Here is a 21,536-nt window from a genome sequence, read left to right as displayed (position 1 = left end):
TCCAATTCTAAAATACCACCCCCAATTTCAACCTCCTGTTTTCTCTTTTCCATTCCCTTGTGAACCTGCCCGGCGTCTAATGTCACCCTCTTCTTCCTGAAAACTCCACACGCTTCAACAGTCTGCTCTGGGATCTTTCCTTTTTACCCCTCTATGCACTTCCCCATAAATGGTCTTATTTATTCCCAGATTCAAATGTCACACACCCTGACTTCAGGATCTAAACCTCTGCTGAGGAGTCAGATAACCTGTGCATGGTGTCACGGCTACTGAGTAACAGAACCAAGATTCTAAATCTGGAAGTTCAGCTGCAGAGTCTGCAGGTTAAGTGTGTATCTGTAGGAACAGTCTTGACCTCTCTCACCTTCCCACCCTTCCCCCATTAACTCGTGCATTTACTCTTGGAGTCTTCTCCACACTCTGCCTCATAGTCTTCCTCTCCACTCAAAATCCCCCCTTTTCCTTCAGTATTCACTGTGGTCAACCCATGCAACACCCCTAGCCTTAGATGTCATTAACACTTGTCTTCACTGTCCTCACTATTCAGGGAATTAACATTGATCACCCCACTGTCATCAGTCAGAATTACTCTAGAACTGCTTTCTTTTTTTTGAGACAGAGTCTTGCTCTGTCTCCCAGGCTGGAGAGCGATGGTGTGATCTCAGCTCACTGTAACCTCTGCCTCTGGGGTTTGAGCGATTCTCCTGCCTCAGCCTCCCAAGTAGCTGAGATTACAAGCGCCCGCTACCATGCCTGGCTAATTTTTAATAGAGATGGGGTTTCAACATGTTGGCCAGGCTGGTCTTGAATTCCTGACCTCAATTGATCCTCCTGCTTTGGCCTCCCAAAGTGCTGGGATTACAGGCATGAACCACCACATCTGGTCTAGAACTGCTCTTTCTGAAATCCCAAACCTCTATATTATACCTCTGACCCCAGCCTGCTTTTTAGCTCTCTTGCCTTCCTACATTTCGTACATTGTCTCTCTCTGCTCACATACAGCCACTTGCTGTCTTCACTCCTCCCTTACCTAGTCTCCAGCCCATTGTTTAGCCCCTGGCCACTATTTCTTTTCTTCTCTCTCTCTTTTTTTTTGAGACAGGGCCTTACTCTCTCCCAGGCTGGAGTGCAGTGTTGCGATCTCAGCTTACTGCAGCCTCCGCTTCCCAGGTTCAAGTGATTCTCCCACCTCAGCCTCCCGAGTAGCTGAGATTACAGGTACCCACTGCCATGCCTGGCTAATTTTTAGTAGAGATGAGGTTTCAATATGTTGGCCAAGCTGGTCTCGAACTCCTGACCTCAGGTGATCCTCCTGCCTTGGCCTTCCAAAGTGCTAGGACTACAGGCATGTGCCATCACACCTGGCTAATTTTTGTAATTTTGGGTAGAGACAGGGTTTCACCATGTTGCTAAGGCTGGTTTTGAATCCCTGACCTCAGGTGATCCACCTGCTTTGGCCTCCCAAAGTGGTGGGATTACAGGCATGAGTCACTGCACCCAGCCCCCGATTACTCTTTCAATTCCTACTTTCAATCATCCAGAACCTTGGACCTTAAGTCTCATCCACTGGCAAAACCTAACAGTGAATCAATCAAATTCTGTTCTTACATCTTGAGAGCTTTTAGGAGAATTGTAGCACTGTTTGGATCAATGCCACTACCAATCTGTGGCCTTGACAAGGCCCTCCCCATACCCACTGGTCCTACCTGTCAGCCTTCTCCCCATTCCACAAGTCAGCTTTGTCAAGCCTTTATGGTCTCCTCAAGTGATTCTCCACCACCCATTCTTGGTCTTGCCTTAAACTTAAAAAGACAAAACAAAACAAAGTCTACAAACTTGTCTTCAGATGCTGTAATCCTTGTCTCCTTTCCTGTTGTGTGAATGGAAGAAGCATCTCCCCTCCTGGAGGAGGTTAGTTCCTCCGACGTCTCTCATTCTCTCTCACTGCCTATGGACATCCCCCACTGATTACCATTCCCCTTTCCTTTATATTCTTTCTTTTTTTCTTCTTCCTTTTCTTTCCTTTCCCTTCCTTCTTACCTTTTTCTGTGGCCCAGAATGGAGTGCAGTAGCACAATCTTGGCTCACTGCAGCCTCTGACCTCCTAGACTCAAGCAATCCTCCCACCTCAGCCTCCTGAGTAGCTGGGACTACAGGCACATGCCACCATGCCTAGCTAATTTTTGCATTTTTAGTAGAGATGGGGTTCTACCATGGTGCCCAGGTGGATCTCAAACTCCTGGGCTCAAGTGATTCTCCTGCCTCAGCCTCCCAAAGTGTTGGGACTGCAGGCATGAGCCACCATGCCTGGCCTCCTTTATTTTCAACTTTCTCTTCTTACTGGCTCTTTCTTTTCTTTTTGTTTTGTTTTTGAGATGGAGTTTCTCTCTGTCCCCCAGGCTGGAGTACAGTGGCGCAATCTCGGCTCACTGCAAGCTCCACCTCCCAGGTATATGCCATTCTCCTGCCTCAGCCTCCCGAGTAGCTGGGACTACAGGTGCCCGCCACCATGCCAGGTTAATTTTTTGTATTTTTAGTAGAGACGGGGTTTCACCATGTTAGCCAGGATGGTCTCGATCTTCTGACCTCGTGATCCGCTCGCCTTGGCCTCCCAAAGTGCTGGGACTGCAGGTGTGAGCCACCGCGCCCAGCCTTGCTGGCTCTTTCTACTCAGCATGTAACTATGCTTGTCTCTCCTATAATAAAATATCTTTCTCAGTCTCGTGTCTTCCTCTGATTTCATTACCTTACTTACTTTTAGAAGTAGTCTAAAGTCCTGAATTTTTCCATTCTTCTTTTTTTAACCTACAGAAATCTACCTTTCCTCGTTACTCCTCTGAAATAAACTTGCCTAGGTTATCACTGCCTACAAGCTTTCCCTTGTAGGAAAGCTCCTCCCTGTAGTATCTCACCATGCTGATCACTTCCTCCTTGAAACTCTCTCCTCTGCGTGTCCATGAATGACTCTCATTTTTCTCTAACCTCTCTTTATCAGTTTATATGTTAGGCTATGTTCCCTCAGGAGCAATCAGACAAGGATTGAATGCACGCAGTTTACTTGCGAGGAGATCCTAAGAAACACTGGCAGGGGAATGGGGAGGTGGGGCAGGGAAAGGAAGGAAGACTGTATGGGGAGTGCTAATGAGCAGGGGTGGCTGTGGGCAATCCGGGTTCAGTTCCACTGAGGAAACACTGGGACACATGGAATGTACACCTCCAAGTGGTTCCACATGAGGAATAATGAGTTGGGCTGTTTGATCCATTGCTGGGGAGGAAAAACTTTTCCTCTTAGGTTCAGTTCTGAGGGGCTGCAAATTTAACTGACAAGAGAAAAAATATATATGCATATGGCAGTGCACAAAAGATGATGATTTATTTACCTAAATTAATGGGGGGGGGCGCAAAAAGACTCCTGTGGGAAGAACGAAGGGAGATAAGGAAGTTTGTGATCATGTTTGCTTATGCAGGTGCACATGGTCTTCTATTTTATGTCCATAAGCCCCTGGAGAGGGGATGAATGGCAGCCTCATTCTCAGAAGCTTCTGCTTTTACTGAAATAAAGGAAGCTTCGAGAAGGCTTCTTTTTGCCTCTATTGAATCTTAAATGTCTTTAGTTTAAAATAATCCTCATGCCAACTTTGGGGTTGAGAGTGCATCGTCAAACCAACAATTCCCCAGCATCCCTGGATGAGGGCTCTTTCTGGAGGTGTTGGCTCCTTGGTAATTGTAGCCTGCCTTTCCTGCTGGCTGCTTGCTCCTTCTGTTGGAAAAAGCTTAGGCAGCGAGTTCAGGAACAAATGCTGAGTGTCAAGGGGACGCAGGCTACTGCCTATTTTTCTCTTACCCCACTTGCTTATTTAATGCGGGTATTTGCCAAGGTTCTTTCCCCCCCACCTCCGCTTTTTCACACTCTCCATTTTTGCCAGGTAATCTTATCAACTCTCAGTTACCTAACACTCTGATGTAACACAAATCCACATCCCTTCCCTTCTCATGTCCCTCAAGGTCTAGACCTGTATACCGAATACACCTGCCTGTTGAGCATCTTACCTTGGGTTGTCCACTGCAAACTCAACATAAATAATATTGGGGTTGTAGTCCCTCAAATCCTGTTTATTTTCTGTTATTCCCCACCTTGTCTTGCTTTTCTAGAAATCCATTCTTCTCATTGCTGCCAGGGTTTTTTCTAAAACACCTATCCTACAATATGGCCAGGTACTATTTTAGGTGGTAGGGATACAGCAATGAACAAAACAAGGTTCCTGCTTTCATGAGCCTGAATTCTATAGCCAAATATATAAAACAATAGAGAAGAAAAATATCAGTGGTAAGTTCCATGCAGACTGGGGAGCTACTTTTGATTTGAGAGGTCAGGAAAGGTTTTGCTGAAGAGAAGACATTAAAGCTCAGAGCTGAGTGACACACCTCGAGTGGCATTCAGGAGACATCCACACTTCCCGGATGAAAATCCTTTAGTGACTTCCCAAAGTTCTCAGGATATGAGTCCATATTTCACAGCATGGCAGCGAAGGTCTTCTGGCATCTGGCCAATTGTCTTCCTCTCCAGCTTCTTTACATCACATGACATTAATGCATTTAATCCTCACAAGCACCTTGTAAAACAGCAGCTAAGCTGGCTGAGTTCTCTGATGGTCTGATTCATCTTTGTACTGTCACTGCATTAGTAGTTGGCCCAACAAATGTTCATTAAACAAGCAAGGTGTTGGACAAAAAGCATGGATGCTTAAGGCAGGTCTAGAATGGCGCTCAACAAAAATAAGGTAATTCACATTTGCAATTTAAAATTTCCTCGTAGCTACATTAGGAAAGTAGAAGCAACACATGAAGTTGTCGTAATATTTTATTTATCCAAATATATCCAAAATATTATCAGTTTAACATGTGATTCATATAAAGTTAATGAGATATTTTACATTCTTTTTTTCATTCTCAGTCCTCAAAATCTAGTGTGTGTATTTCACACTTACATCACATCTCAATTTGGACTAGCCACTTTCCAATAAAGCTCAGCAGTCCCGCGGGGTGGCTCACGCTTGTAATTCCAGTGCTCTGGGAGGCGGGGGCAGGTGGAGCGCTTCAGGAGTTCGAGACCAGCCTGGGCAACATGGGGAGACCCCCGTTTCCACAAAACAAAACAAAAACCAAAAAAATTAGTGGTGTGAACCTTTGGTCCCAGCTACTCAGGAGGCTGAGGTGGGAGGATCGCTTGAGCCCAGGAGTTCCAGGCTGCAACAAACTATGATAGCGCCACTGCACTCCAGCATGGGCGATAAAGTGAGACCTTGTCTCCAAAAATAAAAATAAAAATAAAAACAAAAATACAACAACAACAACAACAAATCCCAGAAGTGCTCAGCAGCCACATGTGGCTAGTGGCCACCTCCCCAGAAGCAGCCCGGGCACTCACCACCTACCACTTTTTACCTATTTCACCTTCTCCGAAGGCCTGCCTAGCACTACCAGTTGTTTGTTGTCTTACTTCTTGGCGAGTCCTTTGTGACTCCCACTACACAAGCCCCTCAAGGCCAGGCCTCCCCCTGAACGGCGCCCGGGCAGAGCAGACGCTCCATCAACGCTGTCCCCGCCAGAGTCCGCGTCCAGGGGATCCGCAGGCCCCGTACTGTTTCCACGCGCCGGGGCTGCCCCTCGCCCGGCCTCCCGCAGGCCCACCCCTCGCCAGGCCCAGGCCCATCCCCGGAATGTTCGCTGGAAATCGTGGACGTGACTGGGAGGAGCCTGCCCGCCCCGACTCTCTCTCGGCGCCGCGCGCACAGGGGCCGCGCCAGCGACCATGGCGGAGCCCACGGTGTGCTCCTTTCTCACCAAGGTGCTGTGCGCCCACGGCGGCCGCATGTTCCTGCGGGACCTGCGCGGCCACGTGGAGCTGTCGGAGGCCAGGCTCCGGGACGTGCTGCAGCGCGCCGGGCCCGAGCGTTTCCTGCTGCAGGAGGTGGAGACCCAGGAGGGCCTCGGGGACGCGGAGGCCGAGGCGGCGGCCGGCGCGGTGGGCGGTGGCGGCACCTCCGCCTGGAGGGTTGTGGCCGTGTCCTCTGTGCGCCTCTGCGCCCGCTACCAGCGCGGCGAGTGCCAGGCCTGCGACCAGCTGCACTTCTGCCGCCGGCACATGCTGGGCAAGTGCCCCAACCGGGACTGCTGGTGAGAAGGCGACGGCGGGCGGGGACTGTGGGCGCTGGCCGCGGGCCTGGCCGTCCGGCTGGAAGCGGGAGCGACGGGAAGCGGGGCTTCGTCCCGGCCGGGGCCGGGGACGCGGGGCTGGACGACCCCCTCCCGCAGGCCTTTCCCGGGGCGGCCTCCCCAGCGCTCCCAGCAGCTGGGCGGAAAGGCGCGAAGGTCCTCTCCATGGAGACGGCTCTACCGCCCCCGCTAGAAAAGTTGCTGCCCCCGCCCCCCGGATCCTGCGCGACGCGGCCGGGTCAAATCCGGACTGGGACTTTGGAGTTCACTTACTCCGGTGATCTTTGGCGGGAGGTGGGGGGCAAGGGGCGTCTGAGGATCCCGTGAGATCCCTGGACCCTTTATCCGGAAATCGCCCGTTCCCCCATATCCACACACTTTTGCAGAAGCGGGTCTGCGCCCTCTAGGTTTAACAGCGCTGAGCCAGTCTCAGCCCAGGAAACAGGCCTGCAGGGCTTGGGTGAGGCCCTGTGGCTCCTGACTGCCAGAGCTGGGGTTCGGGGCTGCCTCCTGACCCCAGGCTGTGCTTCCGATCCCCGAATTTTCCTTGGTTGTCTCTAGCCACACACACCGCCAAAGCGGTGCTGGGGATAGGGGCGCTTTCTTTTTAACGTTGGTGGACTGTGGGGGTGGGCAGCTGTTGCCTACAGAACAGATGCGCATCCTCAGGCGAGGTGCAGGTGGGCGACCCTTGGCTTCAAAGCGTTCCTACTGAAAATTCAAATGACCCTGGGAGAGGAGTTGCTTCAACCCAACTTTCTTATTTTCCATCAGTGCTTATTAGGCCATGCTATCCCTGGTTTCATGAAAATTATTCAACTTCACATGTATTAAATAAATTGAAAGCTGTTCAAGGCAATGAATTGGACAGACTGGTCCTTCTTCACCTGGACATCTGACCGAGGACTTTGTTATTTTAGGTCTACCTGTACCCTTTCCCATGATATCCACACACCTGTCAACATGCAGGTGCTGAAAAACCATGGACTTTTTGGTCTCAATGAAGCCCAGCTTCGGATCCTGCTTTTGCAGAATGACCCTTGTCTTTTACCAGAGGTGAGTCACCAAGGAGTCACCCTCATGTCACATTCGTTACAAGTACTTTCCCCCATTTGCTTTTCTTTTGGCTTTAGATATTTTAATTGCTTTGAAGCAACATGATTCTGTTTCACATGCTTTAAAGGTACCCTTTATAATTACTATCATGGCAAAATAGTATGTTTGTTTGGGTTTAGCCATATACAAAGAAGTTTTAAAAACAACATAGTACAAATCCCAAGAGAAAATTGGAACATCAATTAAGACCACCAATTAAAAGTAAGATTTTCTAATCTAGCACAGTGATGCTGTCATAGACACCTCCACTTGGCCAGAAGAGGGATGGAAAGAAGGGAAGATGTTGAGAAAACAGAGGATAGTTCATAATTGTGGCCCGATTTTCACTCTAAGGCATTTCAGAGTCTAGAATGGAAGATAGCCACAAGACTAGAGGTAGGAGCTGGAGCCTTTGGTGCAGGTGGCAGAGGCTGCTCTCAAGGCAGCAGAATCTGTACCCCGAGGGCAGTCCTGGAGTTGATCTCAGGAACAAGGAGGTTTCTTCCTGACATGCGTAACCTGTTTCATTTCTTCGAGCACTGAAGCCAAGTCTGGTACATCATGGTTTTGAGCCAGATGCATTCCAGCCAACCATGTTGCCTGAAATAGATCCAAGCAGTAGCTGAAGCAGGTTATTGGCAGGAAGGGTGAGGAGGGTGGCTGCAGCTATGAGGCTGGGTCCAGTCCTTCCTCTCTCAGAGAGGAGGTGTGGTGCTGCTGCTATTTGCCTTTTAATTTTGTACTTTTTGATTTATAGAAGTTTAGTATTTTTATTTTGTCAAATCTATCGAATTTTTTTTGGTGTGCTCTTTTTTGGGGTGTATCCTGGGCCCAGCCTCACCTTGTCATATTAGACTACTTAAGTGTTTTGTGAGCAGCTGAGGGGTTGGTTGCACTAACAACAGGAGCCTCCCCCCTGCCTCCACTTGTTCCCATCACCTGGGACTGGAAGTAGGTGACATATGGTACAAAACGTGACCATGTGGACAGCAGGGACCATGGAAGAACACAGCGCATGAGGCATGAATGGTGCCTCATATCTCTTGTATGAAATGCCTGATGATTGCTTTTACCACTCTCTCAATAAAAAAGACAGTAGACAAATAAGTTTCATGCTGGTGCATTAATGGACAAATTTCTAGAAAAATATAGCTCGTCAAAATGGGTTCAAGAAGAAATGGAAAGCCAAAATAGTCTCATAAAAATTTTTAAAATAAAAGCATTAAACACACCTCAAAGCATTAGAAGGCTTGCACAAGAAAACATCAGACTTACATAGTTTTTTGTTTTTTGTTTTTTTTTTTGAGTCAGGGTCTTACTCTGTTACACAGGCCAGAAGTACCTTGGCTCACTGTTGCCTCTGCCTCCTGAGTTCAAGTGATTCTCCTACCTCAGCCTCCTGAATAGTTGGGACTATAGGCATGTGCCACCATGCCCAGCTAATTTTTGTACTTTTTGGTGGAGACAGCATTTCACCGTGTTGGCCAGGCTGGTCTTAAATGCCTGACCTCAAGTGATCCCCCTGCCTTAGCCTCCCAAAGTACTGGGATTACAGGTGTGAGCCACTGTGCCTGGCCAGGCTTATGTAGTTTTACAGTTGAATTCTATCAAATTTTTGTCTGTATTGAAGTATAGTTGACAAAAATTTTATATTTACGGTGTATAATGTGATATTTTAATATATTTACATTGTGAATTGATTGCAATGATTAAGCTAATTGGCGTACCATTACTTCACATAGCTATTATTTTTTGGGTGTGGTAAGGACAGCAATTTTCAGGTATACAGTATGTTATTTTTTTCTAAATTTCTTTTCTTTTCTTTTCTTTTTTTTTTTTTTGAGATGGAGTCTCACTTTGTCATCCAGGCTGGAGTGCAGTGGCGCAATCTCGACTCACTGCAAGCTCCGCCTCCCGGGTTCACGCTGTTCTCCTGCCTCAGCCTCCTGAGTAGTTGGGACTACAGGCGCCCGTCACCATGCCCAGCTAATTTTTTGTATTTTTTTTAGTAGAGATGGGGTTTCACCATGTTATTCAGGATGGTCTTGATGTCCTGACCTTGTGATCCGCCTGCCTCGGCCTCCCAGAGTGCTGGGATTACAGGCGTGAGCCACTGTGCCCGGTCATTACGTTATTATTAACTACAGTCACCATGCTGTACAGTGGATTTCCAGAAATTCATCCTGTCTAATTGAAACTTTGTTCCCTTTGACTTACATATCCCTATTCTCCTTAATTCTAACAAATCTATAAGGAACAGGCTGTTCCAATATTTGGAGTAGGTCTAGGATCTATTTTTCATGATCTCCAATTCTTGAACCACTATCATACTAAAGTAGTTTATCTTTCATTTTTAAAGTTTATTTATTTACTCTTTTTAAGACATGGTCTCGCTGTGTTGCCCCGGCTGGAGTGCAGAGGCAGGGTTTTGCCATGTTGCCCAGGCTGGTCATAGCTCACTGCAACCTCGACCTCCTGGGCTCAAGCAATCCTTGCATTTCAGCCTCTCTAGTAGCTGGGACTACAGGTGTTCATCACCACACCCAGCTACTTTTTTTTGTTTTGTTTTTTTGAGACTGACTCTTGTTCTGTAACCCAGGCTGGAGTGTAGTGGTGTGATCTGGTTCACTGCAATCTCCAACTTCCTGGTTCAAGCGATTCTCCTGCCACAGCCCCCTGAGTAGCTGGGATTGCAGGCGCTTACCACTATACCCAGCTAATTTTTTGTATTTTGAGTAGAGATGGAGTTTGTCGTTTTGGCCAGGCTGGTCTTGAACTCCTGACCTCAAATGATCCGCCCACCTCGGCCTCCCAAAGTGCTGGGATAACAGTTGTGAGCCACAGTGCCTGGCCTCCAGATACTTTTTTTTGTTTTGTTTTGTTTTTGTTTGTTTTGTAGATAGAGTCTTGCTCTGTCACCCAGACTGGAGTGCAGTGGCGTGATCTTAGCTCACTGCAACCTCCGCCTCCCAGGTTCAAGCAATTCTCGTGCCTCAGCCTCCCAAGTAGCTGGGACTACAAACATGTGCCACCATGCCTAGCTAATTTGTTGTGTTTTTAGTAGAGACAGGGTTTCGCCATGTTGCCCAGACTGGTCTGAAACTCCTGAGTTCAGGCAATCTGCCTGCCTCGGCCTTCCAAAGTGTTAGAATTACAGGCGTGAGCCGGTGTGCCCCGCCGACTTTTTAAATTTTTTTGTAGAGACAGGCTCTTGCTGTGTTGCCTAGGCTGGTCTCGAACTCCTTGGCTGAAGCAGTTTGCCATCCTGGGTCTCCCAAACTGCTAGGAGTATAGCCATGAGCCACTGTGCCTGGCTGATTTTGTTTGCTTGTTTAATCAATTCATGTTTCCTTTTCCAGATAAGCTTTAGAATCACTTAAATTCGTAAAACTATTTTAAAGGAATTCTTTGAGAAGGGTAGGAATTGTATTAAAGTTATGAATTTATTTTAGAAAATTGGCATCACAATTATAAATAGGATGCTATTTCGTTTTAAACCAGGTCATCTGTGTCTTGTAGGATTTCCCATATTTTAGATTTGACTGATTACATTCCTGTAGTACTATTGAACATGTTCCTGTATCCCTCAAATTTTGGCCAGGTTTAGGATTTATTTTACTTAATTTAATTTATTTATTTATTTTTGAAACGGAGTCTCACTCTGTCGCCCAGGCTGGAGTGCAGTGGCACAGTCTTGGCTCACTGCAACCTCCATCTCCCCAGTTCATGTGATTCTCCTGCCTCAGCCTCCTCAGTAGGTGGAATTACAGGTGTGTGCCACCATGCCTGGCTAATTTTTGTATTTTTAGTAGAGTTGGGGTTTCACCGTGTTGGCCAGGCTGGTCTTGAATTCCTGACCTCAGGTGATCCTTCTGCCTTGGCCTCCCAAAGTGCTGGGATTACAGGTGTCATCCGCCACGCCTGGCCAGGATTTATTTTATAGCAGGATTTTTTTTTACATGTGGAGCATTGTTAGGGTGACTCACCATCCCATTTGCCTGGGACTGAGGGGTTTCTGGGGATGTCAGACGTTCATAGTAAAACCTGGACAGTTCTATTTCCTGTTGCATCACATCGGGAGGCACATAATGTCATCCTTGTGTGAGAGGCTAAGACTGATGTGTGGTTTCAGGGTCAACAGCCTGATCCCATCATTATAAAGTTCCCCATCAGTGTGGTCTTGGTGTGTCTGGGATAGACCCAGTTTGTCTGAGTTGTCCCAGGGTGATTATTAATAGTGCTCCCTTGCACCCTAAAAATGCCCTTGTCTGGATCATAAATTATATCTTTGTGCCACCCGTTGAAATTGCTTTCCCTGGAAGCAGAGCCTGAGATAGAGACCGAGGTGCATGTGATGTTTTTTGAGGGTGGGCTTTTCAGGAAAACCCAGTATGGGAGAGAGGGAAGCAGGGTCTAAGGAAGGAAGAGCTACAATCACATTAGATCTGGCCTTGACTTGATTCATGGGGAGCTGTGGAACAAAGATCACACCGAGTCTAGCTTTGAGGCACTTCAGCATTTTTTTAGCTTTGTCTAAGTCATTCATTGGCTATAGGCCTTGGGGGCAGAGGGCAGGTCAGCTGAGAGTGTAAAGTAAGAGAGGGGCAACTGTGAGTCATGAGCAGCCAGTACCCACAGCAGCTGGAGTATGGTTAGCACCACTGCGCTGTCATCAGGCTTTCACCCCAAGACTTTAACAGCCACTGGTGATCAGAAGGAGTCATTTAGTCTTAGTTTAGTTAGAGAAGCTATAGTTTATTGGCTTGGAGTGAAAACTAATATAGGCTGGGTGTGGTGGCTCACACCTGTAATCCCAGCACTGTGGGAGGTTGAGGCGGGCAGATTGCCTGAGGTGAGGAGTTGGAGACCATCCTGGCCAACATGGTGAAACCCTGTCTCTACTAAAAATACAAAAATTACCTGGCTGTGGTGGTGAACGCCTGTGGTCTCAGCTACTCAGGAGGCTGAGGCAGGAGAATCGCTTGAACCCAGGAGATGGAGGTTGCAGTGAGCCAAGATGGTGCCACTGCACTCCAGCCTGGGTGACAGAGCGAGACTCCATCTCCCTAAATAAATAAATAAATAAATAAATAAATAAATAAATAAAATAAAACTAGTATTTCAGGTGTTGCCTCATTTCTGTACCAGGTCTGTTTGCTCTACAACAAAGGGGAAGCCCTCTATGGCTACTGCAACCTGAAGGATAAATGCAACAAGTTTCACGTGTGCAAATCCTTTGTCAAGGGAGAGTGCAAACTCCAGACCTGCAAACGGTCCCATCAGCTTATCCATGCTGCATCCTTGAAGCTGCTGCAGGACCAAGGACTGAATATTCCAAGTGTTGTTAATTTTCAGATAATCTCCACCTACAAGCATATGAAGCTGCACAAGATGCTTGAAAATACAGGTAGGAAAATCCAAGGAGGACAGAGAAGTATCAGAGATATAGTTTTGGGCTGCTTCACTGTAAAGAAATAACACTGACATGAAAGTGAGTCAGGGGGCAAAGCAGTTCCTATGTTAATTTCAGCTTTGTTCTTGGGAAAATTTAGAACAGGCAACATTTTATTGTGTAGAATGGTGATCCTAACCAAAGGAGGAAAGGGATGGAGTTTATCTTTAGCACTGTCACTGCCAGCTACTAGAATCTACCCAAGTGATTGAGCAGTAGCTTATTGGTAAATTGGATGTCAGGTTTTTTATTGAGACGGAGTCTTGGTCTGTCGCCCAGACTGGAGTGCAGTGGCATGATCGTGGCTCACTGCACCTCTGCCTCCTGGGTTCAAGTGATTCTCCTGCCTCAGCCTCCCGAGTAGCTGGGACTACAGGCATGTGCCACCACGCCCAGCTAATTTTTGTGTTTTTAGTAGAGACAGGGTTTCACCATGTTGGCCAGGATGGTCTCAATCTCTTGACCTCATGATCTGCCTGCCTCGGCCTCCCAAAGTGCTGGGATTATAGGCATGAGCCACACGCCTGGCCCAGTAGAACAGTTTTAACAACATGATTAGGAAAAAGAGGAAGGAGATGGACCAGTGACTGGAAAAGTAAGATTAATGTAGGGATGACTTTCTTTTCATAAATAGAATTTTTGGCTTTGTTAATTTTTAAGTAATTTTGATGACATTATAGAACAATTTGGAAAATAGCAACTGGAAATGCAAATTGTATATGATTTTGCTCACTCTACTATACTTGTTACAATTTTATTATAGGCCATTTAGTTCTGTTATATACAAACACGAATCCAGTTGTGCTCAAAGTACATGCTAATTTAATATCTTAAATTTCTACTTTATACAACTTATTTTCTCATCTTGCTAGGAATATTGCATATTCCCATTATAAATATATTCCCATAGTCTTTCAGTAATTTTTGTTATTGTTTTTGGAGACAGAATCTTGCTCTGTTGCCTAGGCTGGAGTACAGTGGTGCAATCATGACTCACTGCAGCCTGGAACTCCTGGGCTCAAGTGATCTTTCTGCTCAGCCTCCCTAGTAGCTGGAACTATAGGCACATGCCACCATGTCCAGCTGTTTTTTTTTTTTTTAATTTTTCTTTTGTAGGTACAAGGTTTTGCTGTGTTGACCAGGCTGGTTTTGAACTCCTGGGCTCAAGCAGTCCTCCAGCCCTGGCCTCCCAAAGTGTTGGAATTATAGGCGTGAGCCACTGCACCTGGCCTTTAGTAGTTTTTTAAAGTCTACAAAGTGTGATTTGGTGTTATTTTAATTATAATGCATTCGGTTACTTATTCTGTTACATTTGCTGGTACCTGAAAATCAGTGGGTGGTAGGCTTAGGAGAATTGCTGTTGGGAAAAGTAAATCACCAAAAGTGGAGTTGCTAAACTTTCACCATGCTAAGCTTTTCATGTGTTGGGATGTCAGTGTCAGACGTAGTGAGTGCAGGCAGGGAGGGCTCTGCATATACCAGTGTCAGGGCTGTTTAGGGAACCGTGAGTGGTGGCAGGTTGGCAGGTACCTTCTACCCTATGCTATGTCTAGGGCCTGTCACTGTCTTCATCTGGTTTTGCTTGGTGAGTCTCTCCTGTGACATAATGACTTTCCGCTTGCTCGCTCTCTCTCTCTATTTTTTATACACAAACACACACGTAATTTTTTAAAATCCAGAAGACATGAACTCTCCAAATCCAGGTGTTGGGAGTCTTGTCTGATGTCTGGGCAGCTGGGCTGTTGCTTTCAACATAAAATGAAACTTGGGGTATCATAGGAAAACTTATCCCTTTCTTCTTTGTAGAGAATTCATCGCCTTCTACTGAGCATTCACAAGGCCTTGAGAAGCAAGGAGTGCACGCGGCTGGAGCTGCGGAAGCCGGTCCTCTGGCTTCTGTCCCTGCTCAGTCGGCTAAGAAGCCCTGCCCAGGTAAACCTTAAAGGGGGTCAGTGAACTAAGAAGAAGCTTGTCCAGCTTGGAAGATCTGAAAACAAGCCTTCTGTTTAGCTTTAATTTGTCACCATTCATTCATTTAATGATAGATTTGTAATGGTCATAATAACATCTACCTCACAGTGTGTTGTGAGAAGTAAAGAAGATGGAAAAGGAGAAAATGTCCTTTTGGAAGAATACAGTTGGGCATGGGTGGTTGGGGATGGGGTTGGATGTTGAGCAGGCAAAGAGGCTAAAATTGAGTGCAGATGGGGCCAGTCCAGGGCAAGTGCTGAAGATTGCAGCTTCTACCTGCAGTTCCTAGGTGCTTTCCTCAGGCTGGGTGGATGGAGCTCTACTGACTTTTGTGGTCTACCATAGTTTTTCTGTCAGTTTATATTGTGGCAATCATACAGTACTTTGCACACTTTTTTTTTTTTTACTTAATATTGTTTCATAAGCATCTTTCTATATTTGTTCACATCATACATAATCATGTTTTTGCACAGATACATTAATATCTCATAGTTTATTTAACTACTTGCCTTTTTCTAACAATTTTTTTTTGAGATGATCTTGCTCTGTTGTCCAGGCTGGAGTGCACTGACGTGATCTCAGCTCACTGCAGCCTTGATTTCCTGAGCTCAGGTGATCCTCCCACCTCAGCCTCCTGAGTAGCTGGGACTACAGGTATGCACCACTACTGGCTAGTTTTTTGTATTTTTTTTGTAGAGAGGGTATTTTGCCATATTGTCCAGGCTATTATTGAACTCCTGGGCTCAAGCAATCTGCCTGCCTCAGCCTCCCAGGGTGCTAGGATTACAGGCGTGAGCCACTGCACTCAGCCTCTAACAAAGTTTGAATATAACTCCTGTCTTAAAATCTGCAGAATATTGAATTTTTCCAGCTATTTTTTACTTTTGCTTAGCTTATAGATGGTAAAGGATACCGTCATTTGCATTTTTAAAAATATATATATGAGTGAATAGTTTTCTGGTATCTGCTTTCTGATTGTCCTTATTTTTTCATTTTACATTTGGCCTTTTATTAATGGGGTCCTCATCTATGCTGATGTGGGACAGCCTTTAATGAGGCTTCACAATTTTCATGAAAGGGCCTCAGCAATACTGTGTTTGGATGATACTCAATTTTTGTAGGTCCATCCTCAGCCAATAGTACAGAATATATAACCTTTGGGTTCTCTCCAGAGACTTCTACCTCACTCTGTCTACTCTTTTTTTTTTTTTTTTTTGAGACAGTTTCACTCTTGTTGCCCAGGTTGGAGTGCAATGGTGCAATCTCAGCTCACCATAACTTCCACCTCCTGGGTTCAAGCGATTTTCCTGCCTCAGCTTCCCAAGTAGCTGGGATTACAGGCATGTGCCACCACGCCCAGTTAGTTATGTATTTTTAGTAGAGACGAGGTTTCACCTTGTTGGTCAGGCTGGTCTCGAACTCCTGACATCAGGTGATCCGCCTGCCTCGGCCTCCCAAAGTGCTGGGATTACAAGCGTGAGACTGTTTCTACTCTTCATCTCTTAGTGAACTTTTACTAAAGCCCAGTTGCTATAGTTTGAAGGATGGGCAGTTTATCCATTCCTTTAAATTGGATCCATTCTTCCTGTGGCTCAGGATGGACCATCAGAAGTCTGTATACCTCACCCGTTTCATATTCCCTTTCCCCTTTCTCCTTTCCTTCCTACTCTCCACCTACCTAGCTATGTTCATTGAGTTACATTTCAATATTTTGTGGTTTATCTTCATCAAGGGGTACCACAAGAAGCAGCTTTATGAAATTAAATTTTTTGTTCTGTTTATTGTAGTTATCCCCAAATGTCACTGTGTAAATTGTTGTTGTTTTTTTAAAATTCAACTGCCCTGCAGTAACATAACATTTGAGAAACAGAGACAATGTAATAAGTTTTCATAAAGCTAAATTAATGTAGAGAAATTTTTATCATGAAATGCTATCTCTTCAATTGGGGGAAAAGCAAAAGTGTCCTTTTTAAAGTGAGAAATGGCCGTGTTTTCTCCTAATCGATAGTAAGAGTCATCCCACTTGTGTTGACCTTTTTACTTTCATTGTCAGCAATATTTCTGAAAGCCCTTATGCTCTGCATATTTTGTTTCTTTTTTTCTAGTCCAGATTTCTTCCGGTGATAAGTAAAAAAATTATTTTTACATTTAATTATTACTAGTATTTACACTTATCATTTTACTAGTTGATTACTATTTACTAATCATTCACTATTTTTGTAGTGGGCTATCTTAAATCTTTAATGGAAACCGTGTAGGGTATAAATGCATTTCCTTTATATTGAGAGACTTGGTGGACCTTTACTTGTTTATGTTCTGTTTTTATATCTTATCGTTATGCTTTTATATGTGAAGTTATTGGTCCTCTGTCATCTTTGTTGTAGTATTTTATTCAATTCTCTAATAGTCTACTTTAATCTTAATTCTGTTGGTATTCATTCTGTAAAATATTTTATATAACCGTGCCTGTCTTTCTCTGATTTTCACTCATGATTCGGCTGTTAGAAAGTTACTGCGTTATAGTTGGAGAAGAGTTTTCTTTGGTAATTTATCGGGGTTTTTGATGTAAAGTCGCATGTCTGTAGACTCTACAAATTCAACATATTCTAAGTTGAATTATAAATTTCCCTCTAGTCTTGTTCCGCCTTTTATTTCCTTTTTTTTTTTTTTTTTTTTTTTTTGAGGCGGAGTGTAGCTCTGTTGCCCAGGCTGGAGTGCAGTGGCCGGATCTCAGCTCACTGCAAGCTCCGCCTCCCGGGTTCACGCCATTCTCCGGCCTCAGCCTCCCGAGTAGCTGGGACTACAGGTGCCCGCCACCTCACCCGGCTAGTTTTTTGTATTTTTTAGTAGAGACGGGGTTTCACCGTGTTAACCAGGATGGTCTCGATCTCTTGACCTCGTGATCCGCCCGTCTCGGCCTCCCAAAGTGCTGGGATTACAGGCTTGAGCCACCGCGCCCGGCCCTTATTTCCTTATTTTTGAATGTCACCACTATCTACCTAATGGCATAGGCAAAAAGCCGTAAATTGTCCTATACTTTTCTTTCTCCTTGTTCCCTTTGTCAAATTGGTTACCCAGTGTTGGAGAGTTTCTTCCCCTCAAAAGCCTTTCAAATATTTATCCTTCTCTGCCCCTTTCTTTCCACCCCGTACTTACTGCCTTGTTTCAAACCCTCATCACCTTCCCGCATATATCCCACAGATGCATAAACTCCGTGGTTTTCAAGACATGTGTTACGGGAGTTTTTGGTAAAAGGTGCCCTGTTCCCACTGCAGTGATGGTAGCCCTGTTTTAATCTTTAATAGAATAGGCTTTTTCGATTTCACTGTTCTTCTTGCCACTCTTCACTTCTCCCGCCTTCCATCTGGCTGCCTGATGTTTTGAAAGCAAACCTAATCATACGGCTTTTTTCCTGCTGAAACCTTCCTTGGTCCTCATCATGTAGGGTAGTATTCCTAAATTCAGACGCCTGCAGGGACTAGAAAGGTGAGTTAAATGGATGAAGTGAACTGGATGCAAGAGAAATGGGAGAAGGGAGAAGTGCTGTGGCAAACTGTCCCATCTAAAAGGGATGCCTGCCTCTTGTATCCATGTGGGAATGTGGGCCCACTTTGTCATATTGCCCAGTTTTTTAAAAAGAAGCCAGAAATTCAGATTGTTGTGAGACATTCTCTGATTGAATATTGACTTTAGTCGAGTTTTTAAAATGCAGACCAACATTGTATGTACTTGACCTACTTGGAATTTCTGGAATGTGCTATTTCATCTTGTGATTCTCTGTAAATGATGTTCCCTGTTTTTTTTTTTTTTTTCCTTTGAGATGGAGTCTCACTGTGTCGCCCAGGCTGGAGTGCAGTGGCATGATCTCGGCTCACTGCAACCTCTGTCTCCCAGGTTCAATCGATTCTCCTGCCTCAGCCTCCCGAGTAGCTGGGATTATAGGTGTGCACCAGCATGCCTGGCTAATTTTTGTATTTTTAGTAGAGATGGGGTTTCACCATGTTGATCAGGCTGGTCTTAAACTCCTGACCTCAGGTAATCTGCCCACCTCGGCCTCCCAAAGTGCTGGGGTTATAGGCGTGAGCCACTGCACCCAGCCTGATATTCCCTCTTTTATAAGTGTCATTCCTTCTTCCTTCTTCCTACCTTACAACCTGGCAAAATTGGATTCTTCAGAATGCCAGGTTGGCCTTTCTTGACTCCAAAAGAGGTGGCTCTTGTAGCATTCTTACAGGCCTAGCATAGCACTTACTTTATGTTGCAATGCTGTGTGTTTTTACTCCCTAGCTGTGAGCAAAATATTATTTATTCTTGGTAATTGTAACACTTAATAGTGAAGACATATTTTTTTTTGCCATATAATGGATTATACTTTGTATTTGAATCCACGTGAATCAGTAGCATATTGGTCTTCATTGTTTTTCCTCCTTCTCCTGTGTTTTTTTGAGACAGGGTCTTGCTCTGTTGCCCAGGCTGGAGTGCAGGGCACAATTATCGCTCTCTATAACCTTGATATCTTGGGCTGAAGCCATCCTCTTGCCTCAGCTTCCCTAGTAGCTGGGACTATAGGTGCATGCCACCATACTCAGCTAATTTTTTTAGGTTTTTATTAGAGACAAGGTCTCACTATGTTGCCCAGGCTGGTCTTGAACTCCTAAGCTCAAGCAGTCCTCCCGCCTTGGCCTCTTAATGTGCTGGGATTACAAGCATGAGCCACTATGCCTAGCCATATTTTTTCCAATATTAAAAAATCTTTTTTCCCCCTAAGGAATGTGTTCTATAAGGTCAACATCTTTTTAGTGCTTCAATTTGACTTGTCTACATCTAAAGTTAACTCTTTCAGACTTACATATATGATAGTAATTCTTTCCACTGAGGGATTTAGTCTCCATTATTATCACGTTTCTTGATTTTTTTTTCATTCTACTTGGTTCTTTTTGTCTAGGTTTTATATATACCTTAATTCTTTCTTGGCTGTTTTATATTTATGTTGCTGTCAACATGGGAATCTCTATTATTAGAAAGCTATTAACTTTTAAAATATGTATCTTTTGGTGATTGTCTTTGTTCTAACAGTTTTAGATGGTCTATTTGCTTTTTCTAAATATAAAATCATAGGTATTTCTATTTTATTTTTGTGTTTCATAAAATTGTAATGATTTTTTTGATATTTCTTCATTACATATGAAGTTAATTGTTGGTTTTAAACAAATGTTCTTTGTTAGGATAACAGAAATAACATCTTCTATTCTTGTTTGTTGAAAGTTAAAAGCTTAATAAAAGGAATTGGTGTCTTTTGATACAATCATATTTTTATCACTTAAATTGCTTAATATGATTAAAATAAGGGTTTTTGTAATACTAAAACATCCTTAAATTCCTGAGATAAAACTCTGCCTGGTTATAGTATATGTTCTTTTAATGTATTATCTTTCCTATTTGCTGTACATCTATACTTTCATAAATAAAATTCATTTATATTTTATGTGTGTATGTAGTAATTTCCTTTTTATTTTTACTGGCATATGGTCAAAGTATAAATCTTATTCTAGGTACTGTCTGGAGTGTTTGTAAATTGATTTGTAATGCCATTTTTATTTAAAAAATAATGTATTATTGTATTTTTGAAATTCTCTCTCTCTTATTAGGAATATTTTCCAAAATTATTTTTTGAAAATATAAGACTATGTCATTGTGGAAATTTTGGAGAGTACAGGAATGTATGAAGGAGGACATAATAATCCCCTCATAATACCACTATATAATCACTCTTAATACTGTCTTTTCTTTTCTTTTCTTTCTTTCCCTCCCTCCCTTCCTCCCTCTCTCCCTCTCTCCCTCTCTCCCTCTCTCTCTGTCTCTCCCTTTCCTTTCCTTTCCTTTCCTTTCCTTTCCTTTCCTTTCCTTTCCTTTCCTTTCCTTTCCCCTTCCTTTCCTTTTCCCTTCCTTTCCTTTCCCCTCCCCTCCCCTCCCCTCCCCTCCCCTCTTCTCTCCTTTTGGGTTTCTCTCCACCCAGGCTGGAGTGCAGTGGTATAGTCACAGCTCACTGCAGCCTCTGCCTCCCGGGCTCAAGTGATCCTCTTACTTCAGCCTCTCACTTCAGCCTCCTGAGTAGCTGGGACTACATGCATGTGACACCACACCCAGCTAAGTTTTTTGTATTTTTTAATGGAGACATGGTTTTGTCATGTTACCCAGGCTGGTCTTGAACTCCTGGACTCAAGCGATCCACCTGCCTCCCAGGTGGAGTCCTGGCTTCCCAAAGTGCTGGGGCTGCAGGTGTGAGCCACCAGGCCCAGCCTTTTCTTAGTCTTTTTTATGCATATATCCTTAAATATTGAAGGTATGCTATATATACAATTTTATGCCATTTGGGATTGATATTATTTTGTAAGCGTTTCCCTATGTAATTGAAAGCATTTACAATTATATGTGATGGTTTCATTATATTTTTAAAGTATTATTTAATAATAGTTCTATTGTTGGATATTTATTGTTTGTAACATCTTATTAATGGTACATAAATCTTTGTCTGAATTTCTGATTTTTTTTTTTTTTTTGAGATGGAGTCTTGCTCTGTCCCCCAGGCTAGAGTGCAGTGGCGCGATCTCGGCTCACTGCAAGCTCCGCCTCCCGGGTTCACTCCATTCTCCTGCGTCAGCCTCCCAAGTAGCTGGGACTACAGGCGCCCACCACCACGCCCGGCTAACTTTTTGTATTTTTAGTAGAGACAGGGTTTCACCGTGTTAGCCAGGATGGTCTCGATCTCCTGACCTCATGATCCGCCCGTCTCAGCCACCCA

General features: G+C 44.5%; 1 protein-coding gene across 2 annotated transcripts; it reads left to right on the top strand.

Moving 5' to 3' along the window:
* Positions 1–4,853: 4,853 nt before the first annotated feature.
* ZC3HAV1L (ZC3HAV1 like) lies at positions 4,854–20,219 on the top strand. Of its 2 annotated transcripts, XM_073009384.1 has the most exons (5): positions 4,854–6,177; positions 7,137–7,272; positions 12,460–12,718; positions 14,570–14,695; positions 18,555–20,219. In XM_073009384.1, the coding sequence occupies exons 1-5, from the start codon at positions 5,813–5,815 to the stop codon at positions 18,596–18,598; spliced, it is 930 nt and encodes a 309-aa protein (XP_072865485.1). In that variant the 5' UTR covers positions 4,854–5,812; the 3' UTR covers positions 18,599–20,219. The 2 variants fall into 2 exon arrangements, with proteins under 2 accessions (XP_072865485.1, XP_007981279.1); XM_007983088.3 differs by having other exon boundaries at positions 14,570–20,219.
* Positions 20,220–21,536: the final 1,317 nt, after the last annotated feature.

Source organism: Chlorocebus sabaeus, chromosome 21 (genome assembly GCF_047675955.1).
Source record: "Chlorocebus sabaeus isolate Y175 chromosome 21, mChlSab1.0.hap1, whole genome shotgun sequence".
Lineage (NCBI taxonomy): Eukaryota > Metazoa > Chordata > Mammalia > Primates > Cercopithecidae > Chlorocebus > Chlorocebus sabaeus.
Note: the sequence above shows the minus strand (reverse complement) of the source record. Positions and strands in the feature narration are given on the sequence as shown.

What these genes read in the sequence shown, in the direction of transcription:
- ZC3HAV1L (XM_073009384.1), top strand. Translation starts at nt 5,813, where the DNA reads ATGGCGGAGCCCACGGTGTGCTCCTTTCTCACCAAGGTGCTGTGCGCC. An exon ending in TGCCCCAACCGGGACTGCTG is followed by an intron (nt 6,178 to 7,136) that starts GTGAGAAGGCGA and finishes TTGTTATTTTAG; the next exon opens with GTCTACCTGTACCCTTTCCC. An exon ending in CAAGATGCTTGAAAATACAG is followed by an intron (nt 12,719 to 14,569) that starts GTAGGAAAATCC and finishes TCTTCTTTGTAG; the next exon opens with AGAATTCATCGCCTTCTACT.